Here is a 21,558-nt window from a genome sequence, read left to right on the forward strand (position 1 = left end):
TACGTGGTGAACGCGCGCGTGCCCCAGCCCGGCCTGCAGCCTGCGCTTGCCCATCTCCTGTCTCCCTTGAGAGCCCTTGAAAGTCAAGCCGACGACTATAGGTCTTGCTGGCGACAGCGGTTCGCGCTGCGTCGCCAAGTGCGAGACCTAAAAAGAAAGGTTTCAATCTGGCAAAGATTTATCTTGCCAGGTCGAAATGGCAGTTTAAACCACACACGCTGGCTCTGCAGTGGCAGGCCTAAGACCTGTTTAAAGGGCTACTTAAATAGGTGACACCATCAGTGCTGCAGACCCACCAGTAGCCTTTAGTTTACAGGCCTCAGGTACATGTATTACCACTTTACGAGGGACTTATAAGTAAATTAAACATGTTTCAAGAAGAGAGCACAAGCACTCTGTGCTTTTGAGTGCTAGAGGCCTAAAATTAATAAAAACTAATTCAGCAAAAAAGTGGAGGGCAAAGGCGAAAAGTGTTGGACTGACCCTGCAGAAAGGGACCCGTCCAACAATGTGAAATGAGTTTGGTCATCTCAACTTGGCTCCTAGAGAGTCAGCAAGGCCACCAGACTGATAATAGTACATCCCTCGTACAAGTGCCCCCTGTTGCCGAATGGACAATATGTACAGAAAAGGCTTCAGTCTGCAAGGAGAGACCAAAGAATACTGTTGTTGGTTGGAACATACAGCCACTGTACCCCACTTTTCCCTCCCTCTCCTTATAAAGGGGTTTATGCACTATGTTAATATCCATCAGTCAGTAAATGCATATTGCAAAATGTAGGTTATTTGTGATGTCTTCCCTCAAAGTGGAGTAACAGTTACTCAGTTCTCATCATCATGGTCCTTTTTTCAGGACACAAAACTAAGAAAGACAAAATGGTCAAGCTTTGGCAAGTGGTATGAAGGTTATTTGTCTATTTTTTTTTCTATTGCAGGCATATGCCACAAAACCAAAACCTGAGAACTTGCTACTTCCTATACTTGGCGTCCATCCAGTTCCAATAAAAAAATATAAATTGCAGGCAGTTATACTTAGAGAAACCATTTTTAGGTTTAACGAACATCTCAGGAATATATGATTCTTTATCGCACTAAGAATAGGCGCGTAAAACCTTGAATTACTGTCAACTGAAATCATAGTTTAAAAGTACACGGATGACTGAAAAAAGGTAAACTGGATAAAGAATGGAAAAGAAAACAAAGTTAATTACGGTCATACCAGCTGTGGCACTAATGTGCTTTTTAGTTGGTGGAGTTCCACATGTGAGCAGGAAAAATGCTGTCACTCACTGCACTGTGCAAAAGAGCCAGTGGCTGACCTATTGCACCATGTACTGTGCAGCGGTAGGTGGAAGCAAAATGTGAATGACAATTGAACAACTCCATGAATGGGTGAGGTTGCTGACCCAAAAACTCACTAAAAGGCAAATAGTATATAAATGTTAATGCTAAACATTTTAAATTATACATTATTGGAAATTGAAGTATTTTCCAAAACATCAGGCTTACCTCAAACACAGAGAAAGATGCCTGGCTCTTACAGAGCGCGTGCAAACAAGGCCACCACAAGATCCTGGTTTTGAAATCCTGTTTTTTTAAACTAAGATCCTGGTTTGAAAAACATGAACCATGTGACAAAAGCATGAGGAGTGTGTAGGGTGATAAGAATATCAAAACCCAGAATGGACAGGAAGGCTACATGAGAGCTCTCAAGTGGTCCCTTGTCATGCAGGATTAGGTAATTATGACTACTGCTGTGCTGCATGAGATAGGCAAGGTGGCCTGGTAGTCCAATCTTTAAATTAGTGTCTATTGACCACGTTGTGATAGCAGAGAGCTGGTAAAAATGTAAATATGGACACCCCACACTGTGGTGGTGAGCCTCAGCAAGGCCTACCAGTGCCAGAGATTCACCCTCTTCTGCACAGAGTCCTCAGACAAGTAGGAAGACGTTGGCACAGAAACTGGAATAGAAAATAGAGTTTATTAAACCTCATGAGGTGGAACTACATTCACACAACACCCTTCGGTAACGTAGCGCACTGAATGGAAGAAGCTTGGTCCTTTTATACATACACAGGGGCTCAAATGAAGGCGATACGAGTACAAATGCTGGTTTTAGGTACAGATAGGTCATACAGAAAATGCATAGTCAACAAGTGGGAGGAGCTAAACAGTTGCTAATTCTGGTGAACACATCCTGACATTTACAAACAACAGCTGCAAGGACAGCTGCAAGCTCAACTGAGCATGTGCGAAGGTGGATGATGCTAAATATATCCCGTCTCTAGGCAGATTTCAGGAGCAGTTAACAGGAAGGTAGGACAGAGCACATGGCAGCACATGGCAAACAAAATGGCTGACAGAAATACAAAATGGATTCCGTAAAATGGACAAGATGGTCTCTAAAAGCAAGATGGCTTCAGTCAATGCTAACCTAATCGCTGCCAAATTACAGCAGCCAATCCTTTTAGCATTCGCTGAAGACATTCGTTTATCTGGGGGTAATCTAGATATGTATCCTGTACATTGATGCTCATAATCTCAGCTATTTCTTTATTCAACATTTGTTGTTCTTTTACTTCTGCAAAACTTCTTTTGGCGGGTGTACAAGCAGTGATGTACATGGAGCAAAGCATAGGACTACATTGTATACAAGTACAGCATGTAAATAGTATCACCAGTAGTATACATAGGTCAGTAGCTTCCAGCCCCAAGTAATAAAGAGTGTCCATGGCCAGTTAAAAAATGTCCATGTACCAGTCCCTGGGTGAATTTCTGCAGCAATTTTATGCAGTTTAGAGATTGCATCATATACTGAAGGTGAGTGATCTGGTATAAATGCGCAACAACTGCTACCGATGATGCGACCTGCACCACCTCGATCAGCCAAAATCACGTCAAGCACCATCCTATTCTGGAGTGCTACAATCCTTACAATTTTTAGTTTCTCTGTAATGTTCCCAAGTGCCATAGCTGTTTGGTTGGTGACAGCTTCCACAACACGAGTCAATCGCCTGATCTTTCTGCTATTCAATGCAGCACCCACTAAGAAGAATAAACCCAAATTGAAATCAACATATTGTTGCAAAGTGGTATCAGTCTGATCAACCTCATCTGTTCTTATTGTTCGTTTGTATCTATTCTTGGAAATTTCATTATGCAACTTTAAATCGAGGTGATATGACGTAGGTGCCAAAAACATAGATGGTAACAAAAATGATATGTAACATACCCCGGACCACCCAACAGGTAATTGATAGTATCCTTTATTACCACATACAAAATATGTATTATATGAAGACGTAAAACTACTGTTATTAGAACCTTCAATAGTCAATGTTAAAATACATTCACTCCGTCCTACTGGATTTCTTCCAGCACTGCTAATACATACATCTGCTTTAGCTCTGGTCACAGAAATTACAAAGGGTCCAGTGTTCTTGATTGTTTTCATATTTGTGAAGACATATGGTGTTGAAATATTGTCCGGTTGATACTCTTCCCTTTCCCATTTAGTCCCTTTAGCCTGAGGATAACCATCTTCATCTTGATAGCATTCTTTATTGAACCGAAAGATAATTCCACCTCATGAGGGCTTTCCGGAAGCAAACAAAAGTGCATACCAAGCTTGTCATGAACCATTATGGGAAAACGGTAGAGGAATAAAAGGTGTTCCTCCTTTCTTTTGGTGTGCAGGTATCATCCCACACACCCAACAGTTGGTAGTATTCGTGGCGTTATGCGTATGATGCAACATCTGGATGAATGTGTTATTTAGGTAGGATTGTCGATGCTTCTGCTCATGATAGGGAAGCGTGAAGTAATGATGTTCCACTGGAGGTGGAATAGTGGCAACAAAAAGCTGTTGAGCAGGTGCCACTTTCTCAACAAGCCAGGTGATTATTGCCATAACAACCAGAGCAACAACAAACCCTACAGCACAAATTATTCTTTTGTTATTCATTTTAGCAACAGCGATGATTGATCTTTCTAAAACTCGTTGAAAACAATTGTTGGAGCTCTTATCCCTGGGCAGCCGTTTATTTCTTCACCACGGGCCAAGACGGGTGTCACTACACTACGCAGGGCTGATTTCCCCTCCCCCCCCCCCCCCCCCCCACCTCCACCTTGTCACATCGGCTCTCCGTTTCACAAACCCAGGGCGGTAGCTCAACCAGTCTTTTTCAGCAACACAGATTCTCCAGTATTAGGTGTGTCTTTCATAGATTCACATGCTTGAATATTCCCCGTCGTCGAAGTGGGAGTCCCATGGTACATAAAATAGCAATAAAATGCTAAAATATATGTATGTGAGAACATAACATAAAGAAGTAAATACACCACTAAAACCTCTAAAACAATTCCTACATAGGAATGCATGATAGAGAGAGAAAACACTTGCAACATATAACTGTCATTATGTTAGTCCAAACTACAGCCAATCGGGCGCCAGCACCCTCTAGAACCTTCTCCTCAGAAGCTCAAGCCCTTAGATTTTCTACCGCATGTCGTGTGAAGGGAGTCTCCCTGAGCTCTGCTCAGTTTTTATTTCTCAATTACTTCTAGTTTCCAGTCTTCTCATCATGTCAAGTAAGAAGTCTTTATTCAGACCTTGCTCTTCTTGTGGGAAGTTGCGTCTTTTTAAAGAAGACCCCCACAAGAAATGTATTTATTGTCTCTACCCTGAGCATGAAGTTGGCAGCTGCAAGTTTTGTAGAACCTTTTCTACAAAAACTCTTAAGGACAGGGAAGGCGTCTCCTCCTTTGGCTCCAACGTCTTAAGGACAAGGATTCAGCTCTGCCTGATGCTGAGAGTTTTCAGTCTGGACCCTCCACTGCAGCATCTAAGCGTAGTAGTGTGCAGGATGTGCCCTCTCCTTTTCTGAAAAGGAAGAAACTTGCCCTGCCATTGGTCTCTGTGGTGTCCCCACCGGCTCCTCCTACCTCTACACCCACGAGACCTGGCTCTCAGGCGTCTTCTGCTGCCTCACAGCATGTTTCCACACAAAAACATGCTTCGTCATCGACTGGAGCGTCGACGAGTGTTCTGACGACGAGATCATCAGTGTCTACATCGTTGACGACGTCAGCTTCTCCTTCGTCGACGATGGTCTCGTCGACGGCCTCCACATCTACGAGAGTCTCATTGGCCTTTAAGACTGTCTCGCCGACGATCCCATCACCTCATCGTCGACGAAGAAACCAGTATCGTCGACGAAGGCAATTACAAAATCTACATCGTCGGCGAAGGCTCCGTCGACCAAAGCTCCGTCGACGAGGGCTCCGTCGCCAGGGGTGTCTTCTGCGTCGACGACTTCGTCGGCGGCTTTGCCTATGGTGCTTCCGTCGACGACTGCTCCGTCGACGGTTCTTCCGTCGACGATGGATCTATTGAAGTCATCTTCATCGGCGGCCATATCCGCACCATCAACGATACCGTCGACGGTGGCACCATCCTCGTTTGCCTCATTGCCTTTAGTGCCTTTGCCATCTTCAGGTTCTGCATTTGTCGCCACAGAACCTTCACACCATCGCCGTCAAGATCCATGCCACCAGTTGTCTGCTCCAGATCCGCAGCCACCTTCACCTTTGTTTGCCTCTGAGCACGTTACGGACTCTGGTAATGATGTGGATGACACTTTCAGGGCGGCACACAGTCCGTCAGATCTGATCATCAAATGCCAAGATTCTGACAGTGACGACGACGGCGACGACCAGGAGTCTCACGCTGAGGAACAGTTCATTCAAGTTCCAACGGCTACATTGCCTTTGTCTCTTATTTCAAACCGCCAGCATATGCTGGACGACTACAATCGGCGTTTTCCACCTATGCCACAAGGTACTCCTAGACCACCGGCGGCTGCGGCAGCTCCACCCTCTGTTCCGCCACCTTTGCCACCGACGCCTTCACCCCAGGTTCAAACATCGGTCAAGATACACACAACTGTGTATCCACAAGATGCTGATGATGATTGTGAGAAGTTGGCCTGATATATGATGTTCACTAGTTCTAGTGACCACCTTGTATCAGTCCAAGCAACCCTTATGGTGATTGGTTGTAAGTCAACCTTCTAGACCAGCTATCCTAATGGTAGCGTGGACAAAGCAGTCTTAGGCTAAACTCTTTTGGCATGTGAAGCCGGCTGTATTAACATATGTAACCCCTTGAACACCAAGTGAAAGGACACCACACAGGATATATATTCAAAATATATATATTTATTACTACAAATAGTCCCCTGAACTCTTTATGAGCACAAGAGCAAACACGTTAAAACAATTCAATTGATAAGTTTACAAAAGTTGCACAAATATGGATAGGCCCTGGTGGCTCCTAAAACCATATACTAAAGAAGTGGTACAAGTACCATGAGTCGAAAGGAAGTAAGGCCTAGGGCTTTGGGAATCGCTGGGGCTATGTTGTACTAATGCAAGTTAGGAACTAGGAGGCCCAAGGGATCTGGTTTGCAGTGCGCAAAGTTAGGAGCAATTTACATTGAAGTCAATGGATGCGTAAAAGTTAAAAAGGTGAAGGTAGGGAGTCTTCCGGTCAGTCTAGAACTTAACCCTTTGGAATCTGGACACTAGGAGTGTTAAACTACTCGGGGGCACCGGAGTGCCAGCGTTACCTCACCCACAGGAAGCGGGTGCAGTGGTGCCAAAGTGTGTCGGGATTCTGCAGGAGTTCAGATGGAGTCTTGGAGTGTTGATGCTGCAGGCGACCTGAGATGAAGAGTTCCAGTGGATCCAAGGGTGGATCTGAAGTGATGAAGACCTGAAAGCAGAGGGGACAATGTTCACCGTCACTAGCCAGTGACCGGCGTGGAACCAGGAAGGAACCAGGCGTTGTCGGGTGCCAACAGGTGAGGTGGTGAAGCTTGTCTCTTCAGTAGCGTGGACTAGGCGACGATGACGACGACCAGGAGTCACTCACGAGCTGTCCCACGTAGGCTCTAGTTGATGGCGGAGTCGGCTTCTTGATCGGAGCAAACAGGCCTTGGCTAATGCAAGCCACGCAGGAAACAAAGAAGGCTTCTCACTCTAACCAGCAAGGTCAGAGGGGTTGCTGCTTTTGGGAGCAGTAAGGGCCAGTCTGGAGCAACCAGACCAGCGGTGGAAAGTTGGTCGTTTGGTCGCCAAGATGGCCACTAGCCAACGGACTAGTAACCGGATAGGCGTCAGAGTGGCGCAAAACCGGAGGGTGTCCCTGCTGTGCGGGCCCGTGTCCGTGTATTGTAGCCCAAAGCAGGGAAGCCCATCAGTGGAGTGATTGGTCTACCCTGCGTTTTGGCTGGAAGGGGGTTGTGTTGGACCTGGCCCTTTTGGCAGGTTCACCCCGAAACTTTTTGCTTTTTCCTAGCCTGTTTCTGTGACCTGGTGTTGGTGATTTTAGGCCTCTGTGCACTTTTTCACTGTGGTACAGTGTAAAGTGCGTGAGCTCTCTGTGTATGTGTGGTGAGTGACCTGCCCTCCCATAGGAATGCATGGGGAATCTGTGTGACCATGGTAGTTCCTGATGTGTGGGGAGTGCAGGGTCGAGTTTGGTATGTGCGAACTCGTGGATTGAATGCTGCGCAATGGTATATGCGGCATGATTGTGTCTAGTGTAGAAGTGCCACTTTTAGAAGTTGGCATATTTGTGTAATTTGTGTCTGGCATGTGATTGGCTGAGGCTGACTGGTGAGCCTGGCTCCAAGAGTCTGGGAGGGTCTGCCCCGGTGGTGAATGGAGTGTTTAGCATGCTGATGTGAGGGGAGGAGTGAGCCTGGGCCTGCTTGTGGATTGACCGTCTGGTTTGAGGGTCCTGAGAGAGGCTGTGTTTTCCCCACACAATGCTGGCTCCACACCCTGGGGTGCGTCTGATGTCCCTAGCTTGGCCAGTGAAAGGAAATCCCTATAACCAGTTCTAGCTGGTTCTCACACTGCCTGCACCCTGCTAGACAAAGGATTTCTCTGTATAAAAAGGGGCTGTGTCTCCTTCCAAAATGTTCTTGTTTCTGACTTGAATTTGCCAGGGGCGGGCTCTGCCCAGCCCCTGGATGCCTGGAGGATTTCTGGGGGACCCCTCTGCCTTGCCTGGGCTGATAGAGGGACTTTGCTTTGCCCTGGTTACCTGATGGACTTGTCCTGGATACTGAAGGACTTTGCTGGACTTTTCTGGCCTCTAAAGCGCCTGGAAGCGATTTACCTGTGCTTTAAAGCGCCTGGGAGCGCTGTACTTCTTCTATCCCTAGCGCTTGGGAGCGCTTTATTCCGCTGCTAGCGCTTACGAGCGCTTTATTTCACTTATAGCGTTGGGAGTGCTGTAAACATCCCCTCAGCGCGTGGTAGCGCTGTTCTACCCTTCCGCGGCTGCCCACGCCGCGTATTCACTTTTTATTAATTTATCTCGAGGGAGCCCACCCCTCGGATAGTGAGACCCCGCCTGCAAGTGCCTGAAGCGGGCCGCTGCGCTGCCCGCGACGACCGGAAGTGTGTGTGCCCGGCCAGCCAATCCCTGAGGCCCGACCGGGAGAAGGTCCGGAAGTCCCGCCCCACCGCAGCCGCGAGAGGAGGGAAGGAAGCTGCTGCCGGGTCCACCGGGGCTCCCGAGTGAAGGGAGAGCCCCGGGGAGAGAGAGAAGTCCGGCGCGAGGGCAGCGAGGCTCCCAGAATGGAGGGCGAGCTCCGCAGCCGGTGAGAGTGAGCCGCCGCCCGAGATTGAAGCAGCCCGACGGATCTCCGGTGAGTCAGGGCCGGGCCGGGCAGAGTGGGGCATATCTGTTTTCGCTCTCCGTGGGAGCAGAAGAAGCCATGGGTGCCGGCGGGAGGCAGAATCAGGGCGGCCCCGGATGGCAGTGGGCCGCCCACCGTGTCCCAGAGCTGCGAGAAGCCCCAAGTGGCGCACCGGTTTTAGCGAGCCCTGAGAGGCTCGTGGCGCCATTGTGGTTTCGAGTCCCCAGAGAGGGGGACTCCAACGTAGGGGCATATTTTAGTGTGGTGCATTAAGGGCGGCCCCTGTTGGCAGTGGGTCGCCCCAACGTTGTCTAGAGCCCACGAGGCTCCATGGGGCATCTTTGTTTTAGAGCCTGTGTGGCTCCAGCATTTGGCCATGTGTGATGTCCAGAGCCTGTGTGGCTCCAACGTGCGCAGTTCAGAGCCTGTGGGGCTCCAACAGAGGGCGCAAATTCATTCTAGGGGCTAGTGACAGCCCCTGTCGCAGTTTTGTTTCACAGCTGCCCAGCAATTAGTGGGCACCTGCACCGTTTAGGTTTTGCGCCAGTGTCGCACCCCTGACTGGCGCTGCAAGGCAGCGCGCCCTGACATTCTGGACACAGGGCTCTTTAGTCCCTTTATTAGATGGGGGCTGGTATGTGATTTTATTTAGGCTCAATGTGATTATCTATCTGATGGTAATTGCCTAATGTGAGTTTTGTGCAATGTGATGTGGTGCTAGGAAATGTAATGCATTTAATATGATTACGCACCTTGATCTTACACCTCTAAATGTTTTTGGGCATCATGTGTTTTTGCGCTATTGAGTTGTGTTCTGGCACCTCTGAATGTATTTTTATGCATCATGTGTAATGTGTTCTTGCTGATACCCCTAAGTGTATTTTATTCTTAGGTGGTTGTTCTTTCCAGTACAGGTGGTCCTAGTGAGGTCCTGGCCCCCTGCATGACATTCTCCTAAGGTGGTTAGGGTTGCGTAGGTGGTACTTACTTGTTACCAGTAGTTACTGGTTGTGTGCTATTCTTGCTAATTTGTGCTACAGTGATTTTATATTCTTTTATTCTAATTTCTGACAGTATTTCTATTTCTAAAAGTGTTGATTCTGACAGTGGCCCATGTGGCCCTGTCTTGTGAATAATCCCTTGTGAATATTGCCCGTGCCAGTTGGCACAATGTACATGTGTGATTACTATCTGATGTGTTTTGACAATACAGAAGTTATTTTTATATAACCTTGTGTGGAGTTCCTTTTGTGGTGTGCCTAGGATGTTGTTGCTGTTGTGTGCTTGCGCAAATGCTTTACACATTGCCTCCGGGATAAGCCTGTCTGCTCGTGCCAAGCTACCAAGGGGGTGAGCAGGGGTTATCTTGGCGTGTGACTCCCTTGCCCTGACAAGAATGGTGGTTTCTGCCTGGCTTTGGCGTCAGCCTTAGCCTACCAGAAATCCCAGTTCTAACAGGCGCGTCGAGTGGAACAAAGCAGAAGGGCCCCACGCAGCTCTCGTGAGAGTTGGGGGGCTGGTCCTTGGTGCAAATGTAGCTCGGTGGTGGGGCTTCTCAAGACCCCAAGCACTGCGTTCATGGGGCCTCAGGTGTTGCGCTGTCAGCTTCTCGTGGACGTTTCAAGAGGTCCGGTCCCACGTCTCAGGTCGCCTCCACTCGTCTCAGCTTTGCAGGGATTGTGGATCGGGCTGTTAGATGTCTGGGAGTCTGGGTCTTGTCAGGCTCTGGGCTCAGGCTCCGGGCTCAGGCTCCAGCAGGAGGCGGCGGCAAAGCAGTCGTTGAACGCTGGATGGTGCCTGTATTCACAGGGTGGCCACTCCTTGGCCACAAGGGAGATTCTTCAGTCTTCTGAGCAGCAGAACGTCGAAGGTCCGGAGTTTCTTCTCTTTAGTCGAATTTCAGGGTAATCTGCAGTCTTGGGACTCAGCTCCTACTTTTAAACCAATTCTAGGGGCTGGACTACCTACTAGGTCCCTCCTATGGGTGGGACCAGGAAGGGGGGTGGTTACACCCCCTTTCCTTTGTCCAGTTTTGCACCAGAGCTGGGGCTGGAGTGCCCCAGTACCGGTTTGAACTGGCCTATGCACGGGGACACCTTGTGTGCCCCGGGCATGTCTGATTCTATTCCGCCCTACCTAACCAGATACACAAAATCTTGTCTGGGGTTGTGCTAGCACCTCCCAAGGCAGGAAACCCTTTGTCCAAGCCTCCCTCGCTGGAGGCACTCCCAGCAGCAGGAGGTCAGACTTGTGTCTGTGGTGGCAGCATCCATTTTGTGATGCTGAGGCTCCGTTTAACTTTAACCGGGGTTCAGGTTCTGTACATGTCGTGCCCCTCTAAAAGGGTGGAATGCTACCCCCGTCGCCAGAATTGGCGAGGGGGTAGTATTCCAAATCGTATGACACCTTACTCGACATGTTTGGATAATGTCAAACCAGAGTTAGCATTTAATCACGAGGTTCATAATGCACTTAAGAGTATATGGTATGACGCTATCATGAAACAGCAAAAGGACAGGGTTCCAAAAGCTGCAGACACGCTCAGCTCATGCTAGTTCACCATCTCACACATAACCAAGCACTCTGCCTCCAGGATTGTTAAGGCCTACCATAGGAGTGACTTATAGGTCACTGGGTGTCCATATATAGGTTAGATATAGGAATACTAGATCTAAAGCAAAGGGTGAGTACACCACCTTGCCCCAGCTGAGTGATCAGCCAGTTGTGTCAAATAGTAAGGCCAGGCAGGGGTGGCACAATACGTGCTGCAGCCCCTGGTAGGCCTGGGATGCACCTATGCCCTGGGTACCTAGGGTACACTGTACAGGGGCTCACTAGGTGATCCATGTTCCAATTGGTAATGCACCTAAAGTGCATTGGCATACATTTAGAGAGAGAACAGCAGGCTGTGGGTCTGATTGGCAGGCCCACAGCCACATTAAGTCAAAAACCAGTGAAGCAAAAAGCAAAAATTGGGGTGACCATAGGATAGCCAACCCTACTCTCCTACAATGATGTACTTCCAGAACGGGAAGACGGAGAGGTCCACGATGATACGGACAATGATGATGCCGCAACCGGCATGGCAGAGTGGGACTACTACCAAATACAGACACCCTCCCCTCCGCCAGGAGAACCTGGAGATTCCCCTCCAGTAGATATTGCCAGTATGCATCAGCTGATGGATAGAGCGGCTCAGCGCTTCAAATTACCCACAACCCAGCGAAAGTAGGATTGTTTCCTCTACGATTTCAAGCATCAGCCATTCAAGCAAGTCCACACGGTTCTGATCATCGATTTTATTTGGAAGGAGGGAGTGAAGCTCATGCAGGCTCCAAATTCGTTACCTGCCCAAATGCCACGCCTTGAGAAGAAGTATAAGGCCCCAACAGGTTCACCATCATGCCTGGTCTCTCACCCAAAACCTGATTCGGGGGTAACTCAGGCGGCACAGTGTCGGTCCCGTAATCCAGTGTCTCCGATCACAGCACCTCCAGGTAGAGAAGGTCGGCGCCTTGACGGTATTGGACGCAAATTCTCCACCATGGCTTCCACAACAGTAAGGGCGGCTAATGCCTTAGCCATCTTGGGCCGCTACGACCGGCAGATGTGGTCGGACATGTCTGCCTTTGTCAACCTCATCCCTGACACTTCCATAGCTGAAGCTTTGCAAATCCTCCAGGACAGAGCAAGAACATCTGAAGAGATGATTGACTGCGCAGTCGATATTGCGGGCACTGGTTTCCGTCAGCTTGCTAGTGCGGCTGCCTTACGACGCCAAGGTTGGTTGAAGTCCACCTCTTTCCGGCAGGAAGTCCAATCCAGGATCCTTGGTATGCCATATGATGGTGAATCGCTGTTTGGGGCACACATAGACGAGGCTCTAGAGTCCATTAAAAAGGACACTGATACGGCTCGATCATTGGGCACCTTGCAATTTCGGAAACAGCCATTTCGGGGTGCACGCGGCCGCGGCACTTCCACTTTTCGAGGTGGACAATCTCAATATCGTTCCTACAATCAGAGTAACCAACGTTACTCTTCCAACCAACAGCAATCGAACCGACAACAGTCGGCAAAGTCATAAAGGGGAAAGTCTTCATATCGGGGATCCACTCCCAAACGCCAATGACTTTTTTCTTCCCCCAAGTGTTGGAGGTCGAATCTCTCTGTTCTATTCTCAGTGGTCCTCCATCACCTCAGACCGCTGGGTTTTGGACATTGTGATGAAAGGACATACTTTGGAGTTCATCAAGATTCCTCCTCATACTCCACCGTCTGGCCCGCCTCATCCCCCATCTCAAGGAGCTTTTCCATCAAGTCCGTCTTCTTCAAAAGGGGGCAGTCGAAGTGGTTCCAGTGTCTCGGAGAGGAGAGGGGTTTTACACTCGTTTTTTCCTCATACTCAAGAAGACGGGAGATTGGCGACCAATTCTAGATTTGAGGGCTCTCAACAGATGCCTAAAGAGCAATCCTTCCGCATGCTTACACTACTGGAGATCCTGCGTCTTCTTTCCAGCGGCGATTTTATGACCACCATCGACCTTCAGGACGCATACTTTCATGTCCCAATTCTCCAACAGCATCGAAAGTACCTGCATTTCAGAGTAGGACAGACGCATTTCCAGTTCAAAGTGTTGCCTTTCGGTCTCCGATCTGCCCCTTGTGTGTTCACGAAGGTATTGGCTCCAGTGGTGGCTCACCTACGCCTCCAAGGCGTCCAAATATTTCCATACTTGGACGATTGCCTCCTCAAATCTCAATCCCGCCATCAACTGAACCGAGACACTCGTCTTTGTCAAGATGTGTTTCAATCCCTCGGCTTGGCTATCAACGTCGACAAGTCACAGTTTGCACCAGCTCAAACCAGGAGTTTGTTAGGGGCAACCTTAAACACAGTGCTTTCAAAGGCATTCGTTTCTCACGAACGTCAACAGAAGATCCTCCGCTTAGTGGCTCTCATTCGATCAAGACAGTCCGTTTCTGTCCAGACATTAAAATCATTTCTGGGAATGGCATCATCTTGTATTGCACTGATCTCACATTGCAGACTGCGGACCCGTCCCATTCAGGAGGCACTGGATGTACAGTGGCGTCAGGTCTCTGGTTCTTTCAACGACCTGGTGACTGTTACCGCTCGCATGAGGACAGCTCTGTCCTGGTGGGCACAGCCGACCAACCTGGCTTCTTTCCTCGTCAACGCGCCAGACCTCACGCTCACAACGGACGCCACTATGGACGGCTGGGGTGCTCGCCTTCAAGGCCTCTCCATCAAAGGCAAATGGTCTCCGTCCCAACGCTCTTGGCATATCAACAGGCTAGATTTGATGGCAATCTTTCTGGCACTCCAGTCGTTCCTTCCTGTAGTTCAAGGGGAGTCAGTGCTTATTCAGACGGACAATACCACCAGTATGCACTACTTGAACAAACAGGGTGGGACCAAGTCTCAACGCTTGTCTCGACTGGCTCAGTCGATCAGGGATTGGGCTATTCGGCATCAAATAACCCCGACGGCGGTGCATCTGCCGGGCGTGGTCCAACATTCTGGCGGATTCCCTCAGCGGGTCCACATCATCGACACACGAGTGGGAGCTACATCAGCCGACTCTGGAATTCGTGTTTCACCGATGGGGTCGTCCGTCTCTGGACCTCTTTGCGACACCAGAGAACCAGAAATGCCCGTCCTACGCAAGTTGGCATCCCCACCCTGGATTGTGCGGGAATGCCCTTTTGATCGATTGGTGTGATCTATTCGCTTACGCCTTTCCGCCGATCCCGTTAGTGCCACGGGTACTGTGGAAGATGCAGAGGCAGCCCTGCCACATTCTCCTGATCGCCCCTCGATGGCCTCGACAGGTGTGGTTCTCGGAGTTGCTCCTTCTGTCCCAGTGCGATCCCATTCCTCTTCATCCTCGTCCAGACCTCCTTACGATGGACAGAGGCCAGATTTGTCATCCAGATCCATCCACTCTACAATTGTCAGCATGGAACCTGAGCACCTTGAGTGTGCGCATTTAAATATCTCGCAAGACTGCAGAGATCCTCGCTCATGCTATAGCTCCGTCTACCATCAAAACTTACAAACTCAAGTGGAAGAGGTTTTGTCTTTGGTGTGTGGCAGCAAATGCCCATCCAATCCATTCTGCTCTGGAGCAGCTCCTTCCGTTCTTTTTGAGTCTAGCTCAATCTGGGCTCTCGCATGCTACCTTGAGTTTTCCTAGCTGCAATCTCTCGTTTCCGGCAAGATGGCTCCTCCTCCCTCTGCTCGTCCAGAATTATCCGTCAGTTTTTCAAAGGTCTTTCCCGGAAGCTCCCGCCTCTTCGGCGCCCTCCTCCAACGTGGCATCTCAACGTTGTTCTAACACAGCTAATAAACGCCATTTGAGCCCATCCATAGGGCGGACTTAAAGTTCCTCAACTGGAAGGTTGCTCTTCTTCTTGCTCTGACCTCATCTCGTTGCGTGAGTGACCTCCACGCCTTTACTATCAAACCACCATTTCTTCAATTCAAGCCTGACGGCGTGGTGCTTCGCACCAACTCCTCTTTCCTACCAAAGGTGCCTACGGACTTCCATCTAAATGAGCCTGTGTTCTTGAAAACTTTCTTTGCTGAGCCAAAGTCTCCGGCTGAACAGCGATTACATTCCTTGGAAGGTTGCTCTTCTTCTTGCTCTGACCTCATCTCGTTGCGCGAGTGACCTCCACGCCTTTACTATCAAACCACCATTTCTTCAATTCAAGCCTGACGGCGTGGTGCTTCGCACCAACTCATCTTTCCTACCAAAGGTGCCTACGGACTTCCATCTAAATGAGCCTGTGTTCTTGAAAACTTTCTTTGCTGAGCCAAAGTCTCCGGCTGAACAGCGATTACATTCCTTGGACATCAAACGATGCCTTAAATTTTACATAAGCAGAACTGCCCCTTTCCGCAGGTCCGACCAACTGTTCATTGCTTATGGACGTATGCGTAGGGGGCATCCAGTTACCAAGCCAACGATTGCCCATTGGATTTCTTCAGCCATTGTCTTCTGCCATCAACAAGCTGGCAAGCCTTTACAGTCTTCAGTGAGGGCTCATTCTACCAGGGCAATGTCTTCATCCACCGCCCTGTTTGCTGGTGTGCCGCTTCATCAGATCTGCCGTGCAGCCACATGGTCCAGCAGGCACACATTCACCAAGCATTACTGCTTGGACGCCATCAATGAGGCGGATACGGCAGTGGGACAGGCAGTCTTTTCTTCGTCATCTTTTCAAATAAGGTGAGCCTCTGTTCCTTCCTCCCTTATGTTTTTCTGTGATTGCTCTCAATGCTTCCATGACTGTATTATTACTGTCTTTGAGCTTTTACATGCTATGCTTAGCAATCTTAGCTCTTCGGAGGTTACCGCTCTCTACTCTATCCAAGCATGTGAATCTATTTAAGACACACCTAATACTGGAGAAGAACAATTGTTACTTACCTGTAAACAGATGGTTCTCCAGTATTGGTGTTTTTCATAGATTCACATGCGACCCACCCTCCTCCCCTCAGAGGCTCTCTTCTCCTCATGCACTCTGGGTCACGTTGGTGCTACGAAAATCTGAGGGCTTGAGCTTCTGAGAGAAGGTTCTAGAGGGTGCTGGCGGCTTATTGGCTGTAGTTTGGACTAACATAATGACAGTGATATGTTGCAAGTGTTTTCTCTCTCTATCCTGCATTCCTCTGTAGGAATTGTTTTAGAGGTTTTAGTTGTGTATTTACTTCTATTATTTCTTATGTTATGTTCTCACATACATATATTTTAGCATTTTATTGCTATTTTATGTACCGTGGGACTCCCACTTCGACGACGGGGAATATTCAAGCATGTGAATCTATGTAAGACACCAATACTGGAGAACCACCTGTTTACAGGTAAGTAACAATTGTTCTTCTTTCCTCGGTCTCAAGTGATATCGTGATGCTCCAGGAATCATGTGGTCCGGGAAGACTTTCGCAGATTCGTCAGGTGAGATAGCTTGACCTTTCTCAGTCTCCAGAATCTCTTGATGGTCGGTCAGCACAGCAGGTTCCACCAAGGCAGGCGACACGCGTTTATAATGCGTGCTGTGGATCCAGTTCTTTTTGTTCGTCACTCGAACTGCTGTCCTTGTAGCCAGGAGCACCTGCTCCGGACCTCGCCACCTCGGCTCCAAGCTGTTCGATCTGTCGAAGACCTTGACCATCACGTGATCGCCGGGATGGAGTTCATGGGCCTAACCTGTAGATCTGTCAGGAAGAGCTTCTCGAACCTGTTGATGAATAGAGATCAAACTGTCGGCTAACTGTGCCAAATAATCTTTCAACAGAACACAAGGAACATCATGTATGGGGCGTGGCTTTGGAACTCCCCAAATGTTCCTGGACCGGAAACAAGCATCCCGGGACCGGTTTCGGGGTAGCAAAACTCATCAGCCAGGCTAGCTTGAATCCAGTGGCAAAGTGAGCAAGGGACCAACGTCTGGGCATACCATGCCAACTTAGGGCGAACAAAGCAAACACAAGGAGATGACGGACGGAGCGTTGAAACTTTCCAGACACTCACCACCAGTCACAGATCTGGGTTGAATCCATTGTTCTTCTTTAGGTCACTTCTCCGCCCCAGTTCAGATCCAGCCATGTGCAAATCAGTCTTGACTATTTCCCTTATGGAACGTTTAACTCCGAACAGAAAAGCACTATTGAGAAGCTGTGGCCATCAGCGTGACAGGCCTAATGCACAAGCTATGCCTGTCAGCGGGGTGGTACTGCCATCACCCCGTAGCATTCCAGTGGATAAGAAGAGCGTGACCTGCTCAAAACATAAGCTGTGGCGGTGCTACACCTCTGCGCACCTTTAACAGAGATGTGCCTGTCAGCGTGAGAGGCCTCTTGAACTTTGGTTGGGCGCAGCCTCACTGGGATCCGCCAGCACCCAGTGAGATCTCCCTGTAATGCCTCCAGCCCCGCACCGGTCCCACTATGGCCTTACGCTTGACACAGCGGCAGAGAGCACGGGGGTTGCCAGCAGGTGCAAAAGGCGTGAACAAAACCTGCCACGATGATAGGTGAGTGCCTTTCGCTTGGAAATGCCTGCCGGTGAAAATACACTCTTTGTCAAAACTGTGCAGACTCACAGCCGCATCAATGTGAATCCCCTTTAGCAGAAGTGCGTTGGTATTTATTTTAAACCGATATCTTAAGCAGAAAGATTAGTCATACACCCTGGAACCGGCAAATAACGTTGACGAGTTCCCCAAAGTGCCTGACAGCTTGAGAAGCGAGCAGTGAAATTAATCAGTATCACTGGACGATAAGGGGCTTGATAATATGCCCTTGTGAATTCCCATAGTAGCCCAGGTTTGATGTCCTGCACACCAGAACCTGGGCTTCTATGGGAATTCTCTAGGGCATATTATCAAGCCCATTATCGCAGCTTAAGCGGCAGTTTCCTGCCTCTAAAGCGGCGATAATGTTATCGCCATTCTTGATAATATGGCCCAAAGTGTCACCGGTTCATTGCCGCCTCCGCTGTTCCTTCAGCGTCACGCTGCACAACGGACATTCCAACTGCCTTTGCGATGTGGGTCCATACCAAGCCACGGGAAGGGGAAGCGAAGGAAGGAGCGGGGGAATGGAACATGACCAGGGTAGGGCGAAGGTAGCATAGCGTTACTACAGCAGAGAGCCAACCCAGGCAGTGTGTCTCACTTCACTCTGAATGCTGGTAACTTTTCCCACTATAAATATTGGTCTATAAGTTCTTGAAAGCAATGAGGCGCAAGCAAGCCACAGCTCGGTGAACATTTACTACAACTAGTATAGAATTATGGTGCCTTGGCTCGGATGCCTGCTGGCATATCACGTTCTGTTTGCAGCCAGTGCTGGGTAAGGAGGGCTGACACCTTTCTCCTTGTTTTTTAGTGCCAACCACTGGGACTACTCTGAACGGAGTCACGTGCCGAATCTGCCTCTCAGTGACCAGCACCTACTGTTACACGGCAGACAGCATGAAGTGCTCCGGGATACAGACCATGTGTGCCTTCTATGGCATCCGAACCAGAGGTAAGCTGGCAGACCCATCTTGGGGCCTGTGCTTGCCCTGCAGTCCAGGAGCATCTCACAAAAATCCAAAACTGATCTGCTTTATGTTACGTGTATTTGTAGAGCGCACAACTCTTCCAGGGGCTGGCAGACAACATATCACGAGTGGGATGATAACCGGGGCCAGCAGTAGAATCAAATAGTACTGAAAGCAGAATCGCTTGAAATGTAGGTAAAAAGATCACTTGGGGTGTAGATAACATGATATACCTGGATGATTGTATATCAGATCATCGTCTACAGAAATATAGTCTTACATAAAAAGCACACCAAATATTGTTTTACACACATATAATCCCATTGGTTCAATTTTGTATGTACTCCAATGGGGCAATATTTTTGAGAGCGATACTTAGCCCACCGTTTTTAGGTGAGCAAGATTCTGACACTGGTCTGCTGCTCCCATATCAACTGAGGGTCACTCGGGATGAAAGGAATAAGATCATGCCGGGTGTAGGTTACAGGATTGTGTGGAATGCCGGATGGCATTGATAACAGATTTTTTTTATTTTTTTGCAGGTGTTACGAATTCTGACATTGCATTCCGGGGCTGTGCAAGTCCAGACTTTTGTTTCATTGGTACTTTCACCTCCACTGTCAACGGCTCCACCTCGGATGGTGTCATGGGCTGCAGTAATGGTGCCATCCGCCCGGAGCACGGCCTCCTCTTCACAGCCTTCACACTCCTGCTCCTGAAACTACTGCACTAGGTTCCTGAGATGGAACCAGAACTCCCTGGTGCAGCTTATCCTGAGCATAGGAAACTCCTTGAATATACCATCTATAAGGCGCGTCAACTTCATGCACATGGGCGTTCGATTTACAGCAGCGGGGCAAAGACAAGACATCGCCCAGCGTTCATCTTCTGCCTTGGCCCTCATCTTCAGACCTTTCTTTGTACTTTTACTCAGCACCGTAAGGACTCAACACTGTTTCATTGCAATACTGGTCTTCAGCTGGTGTGTTAAAAAAACTCACAAACATATTTTTCATGCGCTCGTACGATTGGATTTGAGGCTTGAGGCACAAAAATCACATTGCCAGAAGATATTTTTTACTTTTAAGAGAATTTACCATCTGGTCCATTTGGCTCTCCCATGGCAATGGCAGAAATTCCCCTCTCATTCCCATCCAGCTCCATTAAGTCCGACAGATTTCAGATGTATTGTGGGATTGAATGACGTTTTACCAATGGACCCAAACCACCCCCTTACTCTTCAGTAGGAAGTCTACCTCACCCTCTAGGGACTATGAAAGTGACAACAACACTGTCTAAGGCAACTTTCTATATCTGGAAAGAGCTGCTACCACAAAATGTGATGTGTGATGTCGGATCATGCCAGAAATGTCAATTATTTAAGTTTTCTTTGAGCATGTCAGGAATAAATAAACCAACTTTGTTCTTCTATTTCGATATGACAAAAAATGCATATAATAAAGTGACTCAAATTAATTAAACTAAATTCCAAGTGTGGACAATAAATCATCGGGCTTTGGTGCGCTCCATATATTCTGCAGTAAACTGCCGATAAAACAGCGATAATGCGCTTGATAATAGGCCCTTGTCAATTCCCATAGAAGCCCATGTTCTTGTGTTAACATGGTCTTCTATGGGAATTAACAAGGGCGTATTATCAAGCCCATTTTCGCAGTTTTATCTGCAGTTTCCTGCCGATAAAACCGCGATAATTTTAACACCGGTCCTTGATAATATGCCCCTTAGATCCAAGTCTGGAACTTGGGTAAACAGTTTCCCGACATTGCTCTGGGTCAGGCTTTTCTTCTATTGAAAATGTTGTCTCAAGCTCTTTGCTCTTTGCTTTGAAAGAGTCAAATACGTCTCCATGCAGTTAAGAGGAGATAGGTAAGGTTCCAGTGTATTTTTTCACGCTACGTTATTAGGCAACATGCAACACAACTTCAGCGTTTGTTCTTCTCCAAATTATTGCTGTTATTGAATATTCCTAGCATTTTAAGTATCCTGTCCCTGTAATCTGTGTAACCCTGTTGAGCCACACCTCATGCGTTATGTTTACATTGATTCTTTTTGGCAAAACAATGCAAAGAATGTAAAGTTAGTGTACAGCAGTAATCATTTCTGTACAATTTCTACTGTTTTACTCATTATTGTAAAAAGCTGTATTTTTGAAGATTTTAATTCTTGTCCAAATACATAATTGAAATCTTTTTTTAACTCAAAATTGAAGAGTTGTGATTCATGGGGAAAAATCGATTTGGGATAAAGCTGGAGGCTGGAGACAACACAGGCTGAATTTCAATCATAGCTTCCTTCCATGAATTGCATGTATGATTTGTTTCTGCAAAAAAGTGAAACTTGATGAAACGAGTACCGGGAGGACCACTGAGTTGTGCATCACCTTTCAGCCCAGGCTCCCTCTGGCGTAAGAGCAGCTCCTGTGTTTTTAAACTTACCCACATGGGTCATCCTTGTGAGTGACTAACATACATCAAGCTACAATGCCTTCCTATTACAAGGATTGCTGTACCTCTTGATCATCACAAGATAAGCAAATTTGGCGGCCCAGTTACAAAGGCATTTGGATTACATAAATTGGGACTACTGTAGTATTCGTTTTTGTATTCGTACATGCTATTTTGAATTTACCCCAAAATGGGGTGGGACATTTTCAAAAACAATGATTCAAATAGAAAGGATTGTGCCCTCATTGCACTTTCACTAGAAGGGAGTTAGACATTTATTGGCCAATTGACAAAGAC

General features: G+C 48.0%; 1 protein-coding gene across 1 annotated transcript in view; it reads left to right on the forward strand.

The window, feature by feature from the left end:
- The window catches only part of LOC144770782 (phospholipase A2 inhibitor gamma subunit B-like), a 76,961-nt gene extending 55,941 nt beyond the window's left edge, over positions 1-21,020 (forward strand). Inside the window, exons 4-5 of the mRNA XM_078655536.1 lie at positions 18,640-18,780; positions 19,339-21,020. Coding sequence (XP_078511662.1) covers positions 18,640-18,780; positions 19,339-19,529 — 332 coding nt within the window. The 3' untranslated portion in view covers positions 19,530-21,020. The remainder of the gene's footprint in view (positions 1-18,639; positions 18,781-19,338) is intronic.
- Positions 21,021-21,558: the final 538 nt, after the last annotated feature.

The sequence above is a fragment of the Lissotriton helveticus genome, chromosome 7 (assembly GCF_964261635.1).
Source record: "Lissotriton helveticus chromosome 7, aLisHel1.1, whole genome shotgun sequence".
Classification (NCBI taxonomy): domain Eukaryota; kingdom Metazoa; phylum Chordata; class Amphibia; order Caudata; family Salamandridae; genus Lissotriton; species Lissotriton helveticus.